Source organism: Polypterus senegalus, chromosome 10 (genome assembly GCF_016835505.1).
Source record: "Polypterus senegalus isolate Bchr_013 chromosome 10, ASM1683550v1, whole genome shotgun sequence".
Taxonomy (NCBI): domain Eukaryota; kingdom Metazoa; phylum Chordata; class Cladistia; order Polypteriformes; family Polypteridae; genus Polypterus; species Polypterus senegalus.
In genome coordinates, this window is record NC_053163.1 from 17,417,207 (window position 1) to 17,433,235 (window position 16,029).

Genomic DNA, 16,029 nt, shown 5'->3' on the forward strand with positions numbered 1-16,029 from the left:
CACAATGAGGCTATTAGAAATAAACTGGATACATTAGGATTAAAAGTCAAGACGGAGATAAAAAGCTTAGGGGTAATTGTTGACTGTAATCTGTAAATCGCATATTAATCAGATCACTAGGACAGTATTTTTTCACTTAAGAAACATAAATAAAGTTAGACCTCTTATATCACTGAAAGATGCTGAGAAATTAGTTCACGCGTTTGTTTTCAGTCGACTAGATTACTGTAACGCACTCCTCTCAGGACTACCCAAAAAAGACATAAATCGTTTGCAACGAGTGCAGAATGCAGCTGCTAGAATCCTAACTAGGAAAAGAAAATCCGAACACATTTCTCCAGTTTTATTGTCACTACACTGGTTACCTGTGTCATTCAGAATTGACTTTAAAATTCTGCTTATGGTTTATAAAGCCTTAAATAATCTCTCCCCATCTTATATATCGGAATGTCTGACACCTTATATTCCAAATCGTAACCTCAGATCCTCAAATGAGTGTCTCCTTAGAATTCCAAGAACAAAACTTAAAAGAAGTGGTGAGGCGGCCTTCTGCTGTTATGCACCTAAAATCTGGAATAGCCTGCCAATAGGAATTCACCAGGCTGATACAGTAGAGCACTTTAAAACACTGCTGAAAACACATTACTTTAACATGGCCTTTCTATAACTTCAATTTAACTTAATCCTGATACTCTGTATGTTCAATTTCCTCATAATAATTATTCATGGTGGCTCTAAAATCCATACTGACCCCTACTCTCTTTTCTGTTTCTTTTTCTGGTTTCTTTGTGGTGGTGGCCTGCGCCACCTTCACCTACTCAAAGCTTCATGATGCTCCAATAATGATGGACGGATTACAAGGCAGAACTCTACGTGACCATCATCATCATCAAGCCCTTCCGTGAGAATCCTAAATCCAAAGAGGACTGTTTCATTTATGTTAGGTAGAATGCCCAGAGGGGACTGGGCGGTCTCATGGTCTGGAATCCCTACAGATTTTATTTTTTCTCCAGCCGTCTGGAGTTTTTTTGTTTTTTCTGTCCCCCCTGGCCAAAGAACCTTACTCTTATTCGATGTTAATTAATGTTGATTTATTTTGTTTTCTTATTGTGTCTTTTATTTTTCTATTCTTTATTATGTAAAGCACTTTGAGCTACTGTTTGTATGAAAATGTGCTATATAAATAAATGTTGTTGTTGTTGTTGAAGTCTTGTAGCAAAACAACCAGAACTTCGAGAAGACATTTTAAGTGACATAATTACAGCCAAGCAAAATGAAGACAAGATGTTTATTGCATCTGCATACAATTAATGTAACAATGAGATGATATATAAACTGCATATCGACAATAGATAAACTCTGTCAAAGAAATGCTTACAAGGTACAACAATAAATATTAAACATTAGCTCAAGTAGTCTTGACCTTTGAGCTCAAATGTTTTTGAAAATCTTATAATAAAGGCAGTAAGGAATTATTTGCCTATCTGTGACATTACTTAATAGGCATTGAAAATGTAAGCAAAAAGGGCTGGAGGTGACAGAGAATAGACGCACTTTCACGTTCCCTCTACCTGCAAAACCCAGAAAGGAAAGACAAAGGGATCTGAGCGGAGGTCGGTCATGGTCTCGTTCCCCTACACTCCACAACTCAGTGTGAGTGAGAATTAATAAAGGAAGTGCATTTTGAAATGGACGGACATAACACCAAAACTGCTATCCATCCTCCTCAATGTATGAAGCTGATACACACAAAAACATACAAACCGAAACATAAGGTAAAAGACAATTACTTCAGTTTATATTAAATAAAGCAAAACGTCAAACGTATGATTAACACGTCAAAAATATGGTTAAAAATTCAAGTTCAAATAAAGTCTCTATAAAAAGTCAGGTATATTATAAATAAAACGGATGTCTTCATTAGAATAAGGCTTTATTTTTTGTTTTGGATTCCAATTTCACATTATTAAATCATTTCCGATTTCGAACTATTAACTTTTCTCTTTTCAACAGTCAGTAACGCAAAGCTTGCAGCACATAATTATGTAGTTTCCTTCATGAAAAACGAGTGTGATATAACTAATTCAAACATTTTCCCTTTATGGTATGCCATAAATGCCACTTCAGATTAAGCACTTTCAAAGTCAGCGACCTTTTTGTAAGGCAGCGTAAACTAACAAAGATTGGATTATCGGGATAATGAATGGGCTCAAGATTTTTGTGTGCAGTGGACATTTTACTAATCAAAAGCATTATACTAGAAATCTCCATCAGCTGTTTATTATTTAAATGCACTTCAATAATTATATGGGCTCCTACTTATTATCTTCTTATTTATTTGTTTTGTTAACTTTACAGAGTCCTGCTAGTAAACTGCAACTTATTTCTCATTTATTGAAGTCATCACATAAATCACATCCTATATCTTATACTTTATTAATATGCCATATTTTTTAGTCCATAGAATATTTGGTAGTATATTATGGGATAAGAATCAATTTTAAGATTTTTGCAGTTTATTTATTTATTTTTTTTCTTGTTTTTGTAAAGCAGTAGGAGGCAACACCCTCTAGTGTTCAAACTAAAAAATACTACTGAGAAGAGGTCACTTGTAATTTCACAGTCGGAATAAATGAAGTCAGTTTGCAACAGAGCAGCAGTACAACTTTTTGCAGTCAGTACTTAATGGTCTTAACCGCATGTGGACTGTGAAGGTTTTTCCAAAATAGCCAAGTATTTTTCCGTCATTCCATAATGTTTTCCACATACATTAACATTAAATACAATTTCAAGTTTGAATGGTAATACCTCATCGACAAAAAATATGCTTTGTTCAGTCAAATTAATATCAAAGAAACCTATTCAGGATCAACAGCTAGGCAGTCCATATAGAAAAATATACATAAAAGACATGTCCTTTGGTTTTCACTACCATTATAAATTGATCAACCTGCTGAAAACCCACATGTGGGGATATTTGCCAAGAAAAATGTTCAGTTTTTTTCAAACTGCATTAAATTCAATATTATATGTACTAATACATATGTATGAGCACATACAGCTGTTAGTAATCTTCTTAATAATTAATGGAAGACTAATAAAAAAAGCTATAGCAAAAGCCCACATCATGAGTTTGAACAGGTGCTGTTACATTTAACTGAAAAGCAGAAGGCTATGTTCAGACACCCCCATGCCTTGGATCTGTCAGTTTGTCCTTTCTAAGAACACCACGCGTCTTTTCTGTTTCGCTAGATGCTGTCATAAAGCTACATTCAATAGGAATAACCCTTTTGAGTCTGGCAGCAGTCTCTCCATAGTCACTCGTTTGTCCATAGTTAGGCTTCCAGAAGCCACTGAGCCAGTTTCTGAATTTGCTCTCTCTGCTCATAGATGTAGATCTGCGTCTCCCAGAGCATGTGAACCAGTAGGGCATCCTGAGTCTCATCCAACGTTACCTCCATGGAGAACTGGGGACTCAGCCTGCAATTGTGGAAACAAAACCAGATAAGGGATTCACAAGTTTTCCTTCACAACATCTTTACTTTTGCAGAATGGAAAGAGAAATGTTTAATATTAACAAATGTTTAACTTTGAGATAAAGTGTAGACTCTTCAGTACAAGGGTCAATACTCTAAAATTCAGTGAGATCCTTCCCTTTGTAATCTTAATACAGGGTGAGCCAAACTGAAGTACCACATTTCTCAGGGTCATTGAGGAAGGTAGAGGCAGTTGAGTGGGTTGGGGTCGGGGGTCCTTTGATAGGCAGTCTCTTGGAGTTTTCAGTCTGCAACATGTCTTGGTCTGATGCGCACCATGCTTTCGCTGCCGAAGCGTTCATCAAAAACAAATAATCCATCATCACTAAGTAGCGCACTTTTTCCGAATGCACTTGAGCATGCCCGCCAACAGTGACGTCCCAAATCAAAAAACAATTGGTGGCTAAATTTAGACAGACGGATACAACGTGGAACAGAAAATCTCCAAGCCGTCCTCAAACTGTACGAATGGCTGAAAACATCCAAGCTGTAAGGGCGTCAATTTCGCAGTCTCCTAGACGTTCAGCACGCAAACCTGCTTCTGCCTTAATCATTTCCAACACTTCTTTGAGGAAAATTTTGCATGAGGACCTAAATTTCCATCCATACAAAAAGATGGTAGTGCAGGAACTGACTGAGAGAGACAGGGAGAACAGTAGAGAGTTGTGTGTGAACATTCTGCAAATCATTCATCGAGATGCCATTGTCATGTGCAGCAACGAGGCACACTTCCATTTGAATGATTGTGTAAATAAGCAAAACTTTCACTATTGGGCTGAAACCAACCCTCGTGAACTTCATTAGAGACCCTTGCACAGTGAGCGTGTTACAGTTTGGTACGCCATTGCAGAATCTGGCATTGTGGGCCCTTACTTTTTTGAGGCTAGAGAACATTTTGCAGCCCCAACTGGAAGAAATGGATGTGGTGGATGCCTGGTTTCAACAGGTTAGAGCAACAGCTCATACGGCGCTGAGTTCCATGAAAATTTTGCGGGAGATGTTTCTGGGGAAACTGTTCTTCCTGAGAGGTGACACACTGACCTCACTCTGTGTGATTTCTTCTTGTGGGGATATCTCCAGTGGAAGATTTTCATTTTTATTACTATTTAATTTAATTTTTTTTTGTATCAGTATACTGCTGCTGGATTATGTGAAGTTCCCCTTGGGATTAATAAAGTATATATGTATGTATGTATGTATCTATTGTCATGCATGCACGACTAGGAGACCGCGGATGGATCTTAAAACACATCGAAGGACGTTCGCCGGGGAATGGCGGGGGACGAACCTTGTTTCTTTGTTTTCCAGGACTAAAGACGCTCCGCCATAAGACCTTGCCCGCAGTACGTTCACTTCCGCCCTTCCTCTGCCATCTTCCCTGGCGTCAGCAGTCCCATCATCCATCACGCCTCCTTCCCAGCATTTTTGCACTTCTGGCTCCTCCCATATAAAAATGGCTGCCGCCGACGCCTAGTATGGCGTCGCGCATGAATGTTGTTTTCTTGTGTTTTAACCCTGCATTATTTTGTTGAAAAAGTCTGGAGTGTCGACAATATAAAGGGCCGGAAAACCCCAAACCTTTTTGTTGTCTCCTATTGCATCTTTTACACTATGTATCTATCCATCTATCTATCTATCTATCTATCTATCTATCTATCTATCTAGGACGCTATTCCCCTTGAAATGGCCAAACGAGTCATGCGAGTGTTCAGAAATTGTCTTGAAGAGTGATGGCCACCACTTTGAAGACATCATTTTCAAAACGTAGTGAAAAAAATCTATTTTGTATACCCTTTCTTGTGTCGTAATGAAATTTATTTTATCTTGTAGTGTTTTTTGTAGAATAAAAGTTTGAAATGTGGTACTTCTTTTTGGCTCACCCTGTATTTACTGTCAAATTCCCATTTGCATAATGCCAGAAAACAGAGGTTAATAATTCTGCAGCTTTAGAGAATACCTCAGTTGACCCTTCATCCCTTGATTTAGATTATGCTAGAATGAATCCAAGTTAGAATGAATCCATTGTTAGAATGAATCCATTGTTGGAACTGCCTTATGCAATTACTTATATGAATTAGAAACATATTGTCTGGAGGAAATGAAGGAGAAATGCTTTACATTAACAAAATTTTACCTTAAGTTAAGTGCAAATATTGGAATTCAGTATTATTAAGAGAATTATTTACCTAAGACAGAACAAAAAAAACGCATGTTTAACTAACAGTTACATTCTGATTAACCTGAGTGCCATAGGATGTTCAAGAATTAGAAATACTTCTAGAATATAACAATACTTTTCTCAGTTCGGCCTGAAAACCGCTTAAGGTAACTGTGTCCTGGGCTCCCTTGTTATAAATAAACTTTAGGAAACTTCAGATCATCCTCAGCTTCAGCTGATTATTTAATAAAAAAGAAAATCCATGCCAGAGGACAGGTTTTTGATTTTTACCTATAGTACGTGATGTCAGTCATCTCACACCAAGCTCTTGCACGATCAACTGCTCTCCCATCCGAGTCTGTACACTGCAAAAAAGAGGAGTACTCTCAGTTGTTTCAAAAGATCCAGTCTGAATTTGAATCTTATAACAGAAATTCTTGTCTTGACACAATATTAAAAAAAAACACTGTATGTATGAGATGAAGTCAGAATTCATAAAGACAGCTATGATTAGCAAACTGTCCATTTCTTATGTTAAATATTGGCAGGTGAAGAAAAAAATAGTATTTCTGAGCTCCTTTATCTTTAGAAAGCACTACAATCAACCCAAGATTACTCCCTTTCCAGAACCCAGCAGGCTAATATTTACTCACGCAGTCTACCAGCATGCGACCCAGCTCCTTAGCCCCCACAAACGTTTTAGCAAGCTCCAGAGGATTTGAAGGACGAAACACATCGACAGAGTTAACCGCCACTTGTGGTGGCTTTCCCGTTCCAAGGGACACTACCACTCCAAGCTGCACCGCCTCAGCCCCCATGCCCTGCAGGAAAAAAGTTTATTTTGTCAGGAAAATATTCTGTACTGGCATATCCCACTGTTTGAACCCTCCAACCCCTCCACACCCAGCTCCTTATATTACAATTTTAAACAAACTCAATCTAAATACTGTACCCTGTGCTTCAGAGCTTTGTTGTACTCATGGACCTCTGTGAGTGCATCAAGCGTTGGATTATTGGCCAGCAAACCACCATCCAAAAACCGACCCATTGGTCTGAAGTAGGTAGGTGCAGCCCCACTGGAGCGAGCAGCCCGCCACACAAGCTGTTCTGAAAAAAAATGGAACAATACCTTATTATAACATCTCCCGGTCTGCATATTTCCACCTGCGTAACATGAATCGTATTCGCCCCTCCCTCACTCCCAACACCACTGCTATCCTTGCTCATGGCCTTGTCACTTCTCGTCTGGATTATTGCAATTCCCTTTTCTTTGGTCTTTCTTGCAAATCTCTTTATAAGCTTCAACTGGTTCAGAATTCAGCTGCCCGCATCATTACTAGAACCCTCTCTATTCACCACATCACTCCCGTTTTGCAGCAGCTTCATTGCCTTGCAGTTCAGTTCCGAATTCAATTCAAATTTCTCCAACTAACTTTTAAGGCTATCCACAACCTCGACCCTCCATATCTGTCTGACCTCCTCCATGTTGCCATTCCCTCCCGCACCCTCAGATCCTTTTCCTCCATCCACTTGACTGTCCCCTTCGTCCGTCTTACCACTATGGGGAGCAGAGCAACTGAAAGCTCTGGATCTCACTACCACCTGAGCTTAGAAATATTGAATCATTTTCACTTTTCAAATCTAAACTTAAAACTCATTTGTTTAAGACTGCTTTTTCTCTTTGATTTCAATTGTTCTGTCTGATTCTAACTTTTGTATTTTACTTTTGTTTATAATCTGTGTTTTGTCTATTATTTGGTGTCCTTGAGTGTTTAGAAAGGCGACTACAAATAAATAAAATGTATTATTATTATTATTTTATTTATAAACATACAGGTCATTATAGTTTTATAGAGCTACTATTTAGGGAATCCATTCCCGGGAATCCCGGGCTCCCGTGAATGACACAGTTCACGGGCATCTCACATGTGAACAGTTTTAGAATGACTGACACTTATTTTTAATAAAACTACTGCAATATGTTGACACCAATAAAAGACTAACCTTAACTACAAGCAGTTCATGCTCTCATATAAGTACATTAATCTAGTTAGTTGCATAATTAGAGCGTAGAAAGCACAACGTGTCGAGCGTGCGGTCGTCCAGGCAACAGCGCACCTTCATGCAGAGTATGCCAACAGCTGAGGAAGCGCACACTACCTCCACTGAAGTAGGCGGCACAGTCATCAGATACTGATACACTTGTTCTAAACAACGCCCGCGCTTGCCGTTGCTCTGAAACACAGCTATTTCAGCTTTTACCGATGCATCCAGTTTCTTGTCATCATTCTGTGATGGCAAGTTTTTTGGCACAGCTAATGCGGATGCAACAGACTGACGCATTGCAATTTCAAGTTGCTGTTCAAAGCTGTTGTCTGATGAAGACACCAGCCTGTACTGTCAACAGCACGTGCCACAGACGTCAACGAACTCTTCCCCGTCCCGGCATTCGTGAGCTGTAGAGTGCAGACACCTTCCATGTCCACTGTGCTTAGTCTTAGTGGGAGCCAGGAGACTGACTGCTGCTGGTCTGTTGTTGACTGAATTAATGAGCAACACACTACACCGTGGGCCAAAAAGCCATGCCACTTACTTATTTTCAACTATAACTCTGTTATTTCTTGATCAATTTTTACACTGTTACACACTATATATGCGAGCTTGGCCATTCCCGTTCAGCCAGGAATTCCAGCAGTTTCATTCCCGGGAATGCAGGAATGAAAATGTCTGGGAATCCCGGGCTCCCGGTAATCGGGAGCCTGGGATTGGATTCCCTACTACTATTGTCAAATGTACACAGTACAATGAAATTCTTTACTTGCGTGTGCTAATCAACTTACTTATCAATCATGGACACTCTCCAGCACCATGATTAGTAGGCACAACTACCTTTACTTGAAACTTCTATCTTCCTTACCTGAAAAATCAAATCCATTTGAGCTGCTTTTGTGCTAATCTTCACAAAAGTATGGTGATCCTCTCTCTGACACACTAGCATGGAGAGGTTTTAGGCAATAAATTACTCAAACAAACTGTATCAAAGCAACGCTACTGGGGCTCCTTCATACTTACAGAAATACACATTTACAATGCCTCACTGAGACTGCTCTCTTAGCTTTAGCCAAGTCATAAGTTTTCTTCTTTTTTGTAATTCTTTGTGTGTATTTGAGTGGGGTTGTTATTGTTATAATATTACCCGAGCTTCTGTAAAAAGCCAAAATTTCATTTGGGAGAAATAAGCAACTAACAAACAAATGAATGAGTGAAAAAGCAAGCAAGCAAACTACCTATCTATGTTATCTTGCCTACTATACTAAAATCTATCTATCTATCTATTGTCAGGGATGCCAGGGGCCATGACCCGGCCGGGACGTCATGAGGGACCGGATGTGGGTCTGTGCCCACCCTGGATCACGTGGGGTTTGCCTTCCGGGTTGCTTTGGGGGCCACGGGTACAGGGCATGGAAGCTCCACCCTGTAGGGGCCTCGTGGTTACCGCCAGGAGGCGCCCCAATGCCTTGGGGACCTGTTACCCCAGCACTTCCGCCACACCCGGAAGTGCTGGGGAAGAATGGGGCGGCACCGGAGAGCTGCCGGGAGGACAGCCGGCACTTCTGCCACGCTGGGGCGTGGCCAGAAGAGGAATGCGGGGAACACCTGGGGCTCATCCGGGGACTCTATAAAAGGGGCCGTCTCCCATCATTCGAGGCTAGAGTCGGGTGGAAGGAGGACGAGGCAGAAGAGAGTGAAGGCGGCCCGAAGAAAAGGCATTGTGGCCAGGACTGTGTGTTTTGGGGTTTGTGCACGTGACTGAGGTCTGAGTGACCATTGGACTGGGGTCTTTGTGACCAGTATTGTAAATAGTCTGTGTAAATAAACGTGTGGTGGTGTTTTAACAACATGTCCGCCTGTCTGTGTCCGGGCCGGGTTCACACTATCTATCTATCTATCTATCTATCTATCTATCTATCTATCTATCTATCTATCTAATACAAAAAGTATATAAAGAATATAAAATATACATAGGTACATAAACTCAGCACTTAAAAATAAATCCCAACAACTCAAATTAAGTGATAAAAATTTTTACATAATCAGTGAAGTTATGTTATTAAAAACACAAGAAAGACAAATTTCAGAAATAAGAGAGTGGCTCAGTTTGGTGTCAAGCACAAAGACATGAGGTGTTCATGTGAGTCATGTGCTCCCTGCAGTACAAAGCAAAACAAGTTTTTCTACACAGAGTGGTCAAATCACATTCCACCAGATGTCTACTGTTTCAGTGCTGAATGTTTCCCCCGCATGCGAGTGCCATTTTTTCTGCAGTGAGAAAGGCATTCCGAAATGCCTACACGATCAAAACCGCCACCAACCACACTTTATTAACAAAAGACAGGCAGCCATGAGGCAGAATCTAAACTTTGTTTCAGTGCTTGTAAGTCACTCGGCAACAACTAACCTTCATCACTTATTTTCTGACGCTTGCTTGCTCTCCGCACATACCCCATAAACACAACATCATCGGCTGAAACAACACAACAGAAGGACCTACATATTATTAAAGAGATTCAATGCCTCTAAGTAATTAGAATTTAAAAGGTTAATAACCTAGAAGGAACCATTGTCTGATAAAAAAACAAGATGAAAATCTTCCATACTTCAGACACCCAAACTTGTTTTGGGCATGGGGTGGTGAAGTGTTTCTGGTGGGCAATCAATCCTAACAAAGTTTGTGACGGACCATTCTAACAAATGCCAGTGCTCTAAATACAGTCATGTGAAAATATTAGGACACCCTTTGAAAGCATGTGGTTTTTTGTAACATTTTTAATAAATGGTTATTTCATCTCCGTTTCAACAATACAGAGAGATTAAAGTAATCCAACTAAACAAAGAAAACTGAAGAAAAGTCTTTTCAAGATCTTCTGTAAATGTCATTCTACAAAAATGCCTATTCTAACTGAGGAAAAAGATAGGACACCCTCACATGTATTCCCTCTTAAATTGGCTCAGATCTCACACAGGTATATCACACCAGGTGCACATAATTAGTAGATCGTTACTCTGCATGTTGAATGAGGCTTGCCCTATTTAAACCTCAGACATTTAGTTTGGTGTGCTCCTGACTGTTGAAGTGAGAGTGAGCACCATGGTGAGAACAAAAGAGCTGTCAGAGGACTTCAGAAAAAAGATTGTAGCAGCCTATGAGTCTGGGAAGGGATTTAAAAAGATCTCAAAGATTTTGAAATCAGCCATTCCACTGTCCGGAAGATAGTCTACAAGTGGAGGGCTTTCAAAACAACTGCCAACATGCCCAGGACTGGTCGCCCCAGCAAGTTCACCCCAAGAGCAGACCGCAAGATGCTAAAAGAGGTCTCCAAAAACCCTAAAGTGTCATCTCGAGAACTACAGCAGGCTCTGGCTACTGTTGATGTAGAAGTACATGCCTCTACAATCAGAAAGAGACTGTACAAGTTTAACTTGCATGGGAGGTGTGCAAGGAGGAAACCTTTGCTTTCCAAGAGAAACATCGAGGCCAGACTGACATTTGCCAGAGATAAAGTTGACAAAGACCAGGACTTCTGGAATAATGTTCTTTGGACAGATGAGTCCAAAATTGAATTATTTGGACACAACAGCAGAGGACATGTTTGGCGTAAACCAAACACAGCATTCCAAGAAAAGAACCTCATACCAACTGTGAAGCATGGAGGTGGAAGTGTCATGGTTTGGGGCTGCTTTGCTGCAGCAGGACCTGGTCAGCTCACCATCATAGAATCCACGATGAATTCTACTGTGTATCAGAAGGTGCTTGAAGAACATGTGAGACCATCAGTTAGAAAATTAAAGCTGAAGCGGAACTGGACCATGCAACATGACAATGACCCAAAACATACTAGTAAATCAACCAAAGATTGGCTGAAAAAGAAGAAATGGAGAGTCCTGGAATGGCCAAGTCAAAGTCCAGATTTGAATCCCATTGAGATGCTGTGGGGTGACTTGAAAAGGGCTGTACGTGCAAGAAACCCCTCAAACATCTCACAGCTGAAAAAGTTCTGCATTGAGGAGTGGGGTAAAATTTCCTCAGACCGATGTCGAAGACTGGTAGATGGCTACAAGAACCGTCTCACTGCAGTTATTTCAGCCAAAGGAGGTAACACTCGCTATTAGGGGCAAGGGTGTCCTATCTTTTTCCTCAGTTAGAATAGGCATTTTTGTAGAATGACATTTACAGAAGATCTTGAAAAGACTTTTCTTCAGTTTTCTTTGTTTAGTTGGATTACTTTAATCTCTCTGTATTGTTGAAACGGAGATGAAATAACCATTTATTAAAAATGTTACAAAAAACCACATGCTTTCAAAGGGTGTCCTAATGTTTTCACATGACTGTAGATGAATAGCAGTATATAGGGCAATGCTGGTCAAAGGCCTTTTTAGAGTTTCAAATCATAATCACTGCCAGCTACTGGTCATGTGTAGATTTAAACAATCCGCCTTTGTTTCATTTTGCAACATAAAATACCATGGAAAACAGCCTAGAGAACTTCTGTGCCCACCCACAAAAACAAAGACCAAGAATGAATATTTTCAAGGTGAAAGAGAACCAGTTCAGTAATGAAAATGAAAATCCCCACACTAACATGTCTCTCTGGGGATAAGGGGACATCATGGATCACAGAAGATAGGAGGAACAAACATTTTTAAAATAAAAACAAGACATGTAACTAAATAATAGATCAATCAATACAAATACAATAAAAAATTATATATACAGTATTTAAAAATCGGGAGTGGTCTCCCCTAGACTTTCTCGTATACTTAGATATGGGGATGGATATTTGAAGAGTAAACCGCAGAAAAATGATTATATTTTTGTATTATGAACATTAAAGAACCATCAACAACAAATCAAATTAATAATAAATTGAACATTTATTATAAAAGTATAGTTGAATAAATTGGAATAATAATAAAGAATAAATACAGTTAACAGTAATAGCCCTATAGTTGATAGAAATCTATGTTTTGTACCTGATACTTGTATGCAAATTTAGTTCATCTAAGTGAAAGCGTACTCAAGTATCGTCTTTACATACACAGACACACACACATAATTCCAATAATGGTATTTTCGGACTCAGGAAGGTCTAAAACGTCGAGAGTCATCAAAATCTCGAAATGGAATTTTTGGAGGATTCCAATACTTTCCCTACACTTCGTATACAGTACAAGAAAGTCAGGGAGGTCTAAAACGTCGAGATTCATCAAAATCTCAAAATCTAATTTTTAGACAATTACAATACTAATCATTTCCGGCGCCGCATCCGAGTGGCAGCCTTTCCAGCAGCTCTATCTATCTATCTATCTATCTATCTATCTATCTACTTTTCCCCATACTTTATATACAAGAAAGTAAAAAAAAAGACAACAGAGAGGAATGGGAAGATACCAGTGGGTTCAGTGAGAGGCTGGAAGTGAGCACTTCTCTTGTACGGGGGATCCAGGCCAGTCAAAGGAGCATCGTAATTCCTGAAAAGGTGGAGCTCTCCAGGATGTCTGTCAGCCAAGGTTCCTGTCACCATCACTCTGTCAAAAGTAAAGCAAAGCCATAGGGCGTGTTATGAAATACTGTAAAATGTTTACAAAAATAATAAAATTTAAAAGTTCTTTGCTAGGAATTTCATTTGGCCTCCTAAATATGAGTGATATTGTATATTGATATAGTGTTGGAATAAATGATTTAAAAAAATGTTTTCTATTTTCTATGCATTCCTTCTCCTTATTAGATGAATATGGAGGTATAGAGCATATCAGGTAAACCTAAGAAACCTTCAGCAACTGGTAAACATCATCCAATTCATTTGTAGCTTCACACTCCCATCCATTTGGGACATTTCTGAGCTGCTTGACAAAAGCACTGTCCATCAGAGCCACAACGCAACATACTTTTTTGCCCCCATTACACTACAGTTAATTTCATAGCACTGAAGCAGTTTCTACTCATGAGGCAGGACTACCAGGTTTCATACTAGTACTTACTCACAAGCTATGCAAAGAATGAACGTGGCATCTAGACTTTAAGGATTTTCTACACTACCCTAGTGAGAAGTCAATCAAAATGAGACCTTTTATTAGCCAATAAAAGGAATCATTTTGCTTGACTTCTCACTACATTCATAATGGCTAACATGGTACAACACCCTAGTACTACACCAACCTAATAAATCTGTCCAGGTAAGTTTTTGTTAAATTTTTTGTTTGGGGTGACAGTTAATGATCATTACTGTTGTTCTAATGGTAAATATATGTATTAATGTTTTAATCACCAAATCAAGTTGCATGTAACCAATTTTCTTCTTATATAATACACTACAATGGATGTTTGTTTGTCTGTCCAGAATTTTAAATCACCTGTAGCTCGCAAACCATTTCACCTATTGACCTGGAATTTGGTACACATATACTACGTGACATCTACTATCCGCTTTTGGGTGATGATTTTTATTACTCTTTTTATTTATATTTTATTTTTTTTTTAGAATCAACTATCGGCAGCACGCAGCAGGGCGGTCATGCAGCGCATGCGTATGGGCGTTATTCTCATTCCCTACCACCTTCGCTAATCATTCTTGAGGCAGATTGAAGATTTAAGTGCCAGCTTAAGTGAAAAATGAAAGTAACTGCAACACAAAAACTAACTTAATCAGTTTTAACGCGAAAAGATAATGACGAAAGAAGAGAAGCACTGGGCCACTAGGGTGTGGAAAAGAAGAGCTGCTCAGGAAGCAGCAAGCGCATCAACCTCTGAGCAAACGAATGCTAAACAGAGACAGAAAAAGATTATTAAAACTATGAATGCTCAAGTCAAGTGTATTCCCTGCACGTTATCGTGCAGTACGCCGTTACTGGTGTATAATAAATGATGTGCTTTCATTAGCAACCCAGAAAAAGGAAACAAACTAGTAAGCAGATTGAAACAGAAGAAAGGGTACTCACTTAGGGTGTCGAACATCTGTCATCTTTGTGGTCTCACCAAATTCCTTTTTCAGAAACTCTTCTAGTGGTGCCGACTCATACGGGCGAGATCCTTTAAACACTTCATCCTTCATTCGAAAATAGAGGCATCGAAGGTATTCCATGGGTTTCCCTAATAAAGAAAAACATTTTTTTTAAATCCTATAAACAAGAACAAGGTAACAGTTACTCTATGCTGAAACTAAAGAAAAAGGCAGCGGATAGAAATATTTTTAAGATTTTCATGGGTAGGTAATGTTCTTTCTTTTTTTTTTTAAATGTATAATGCATTTCAATAGCAATGACAATCAGAATGGAGCTTTTGGCTTTCAAATTAACTGACAAGGTATACACAACATGGGGTTTCCCATTTAGCTCTGAGGTGGGTATGTGAGTTTAACGTGATTGATCAAGTATGTCTATATCCTTCTTAATGCAACCTGGTGTTTCCTTCATCGAGTTACTGAAGTGTACGGTGGTGTTGGATAAAAAGAATGAGATGTAATTACAAGAAGCTGAACTCAATTAACAGTTTTGGGTTGAAACTTCAGGTGAACTTAATCACATTATTGAAGAACTCTGTCAAGAATGCTTTTGTTGCTAGGCTTGAAATTGACTTATCATTGATGTTATTGTGACCAAAAAGGCTTAGATGAGAGTCAAATGTCTTAGAGACACAGTTCCCTTGGCAACTACTGCCTTGTACAAGAGTCCTTGTAGCATTAGGGACCATGACTACTGGGGTGAAACTCTAGTGTCTTACGAATGATTCATTATTTTCTCTTTTTTGAATCTACTTCTTCTTCTACCACAGGTTTGTGACTGGGTGATCCAGGCTTGCACTGCACATTGTTGTATTGATGAATATTTGTCAGTGTTTGTCATTTGGGTTCATTACAATCCACATTGACCAATTCTGGGGAAATTTAGTACTAACAACCAACTTTGCACACTTTTGTAATGTGTGTGTAATATGGCATCTCTTGCTAAATAGGCATGTTAGTTTGACACAACCTGTGTTTTGTTTGCAGGTAAGCACTTCTACCTCCATTGCTTTGGAACTCATAAATGTTTTAAAATAGCATCTTTTTTTACTTTCTTGTATACAAAGTATAGGGAAAGTATTGTAATCGTCGAAAAATGCGACCTTGAGATTTTGATGAATCTCAACATTTTAGTAGGGAAAGTATTGTAATCTTCCAAACATTCGACATCGAGATTTTGATGAATCTCGATATTTTAGACCTCCCTAAGTCTGATTTACTTTCTCGTAGGGAAAGTATTGTAATCTTCTAAAAATTTGATCTCAAGATTTTGATG

At 39.1% G+C, this 16,029-nt stretch overlaps 1 protein-coding gene across 3 annotated transcripts in view; it reads right to left on the reverse strand.

Moving 5' to 3' along the window:
• Positions 1-1,269: 1,269 nt before the first annotated feature.
• The window catches only part of pla2g6 (phospholipase A2, group VI (cytosolic, calcium-independent)), a 49,614-nt gene continuing 34,854 nt past the window's right edge, over positions 1,270-16,029 (reverse strand). For 2 of the 3 annotated variants that reach the window (XM_039765337.1, XM_039765335.1), the window contains 7 exons: positions 14,692-14,842; positions 13,145-13,281; positions 10,154-10,219; positions 6,647-6,801; positions 6,348-6,515; positions 5,986-6,059; positions 1,270-3,480 (listed from right to left, as the gene is read on the reverse strand). In XM_039765337.1, coding sequence (XP_039621271.1) covers positions 3,336-3,480; positions 5,986-6,059; positions 6,348-6,515; positions 6,647-6,801; positions 10,154-10,219; positions 13,145-13,281; positions 14,692-14,842 — 896 coding nt within the window. In that variant the 3' untranslated portion in view covers positions 1,270-3,335. The remainder of the gene's footprint in view (positions 3,481-5,985; positions 6,060-6,347; positions 6,516-6,646; positions 6,802-10,153; positions 10,220-13,144; positions 13,282-14,691; positions 14,843-16,029) is intronic. The other variant, XM_039765336.1, reaches the window with a different exon arrangement.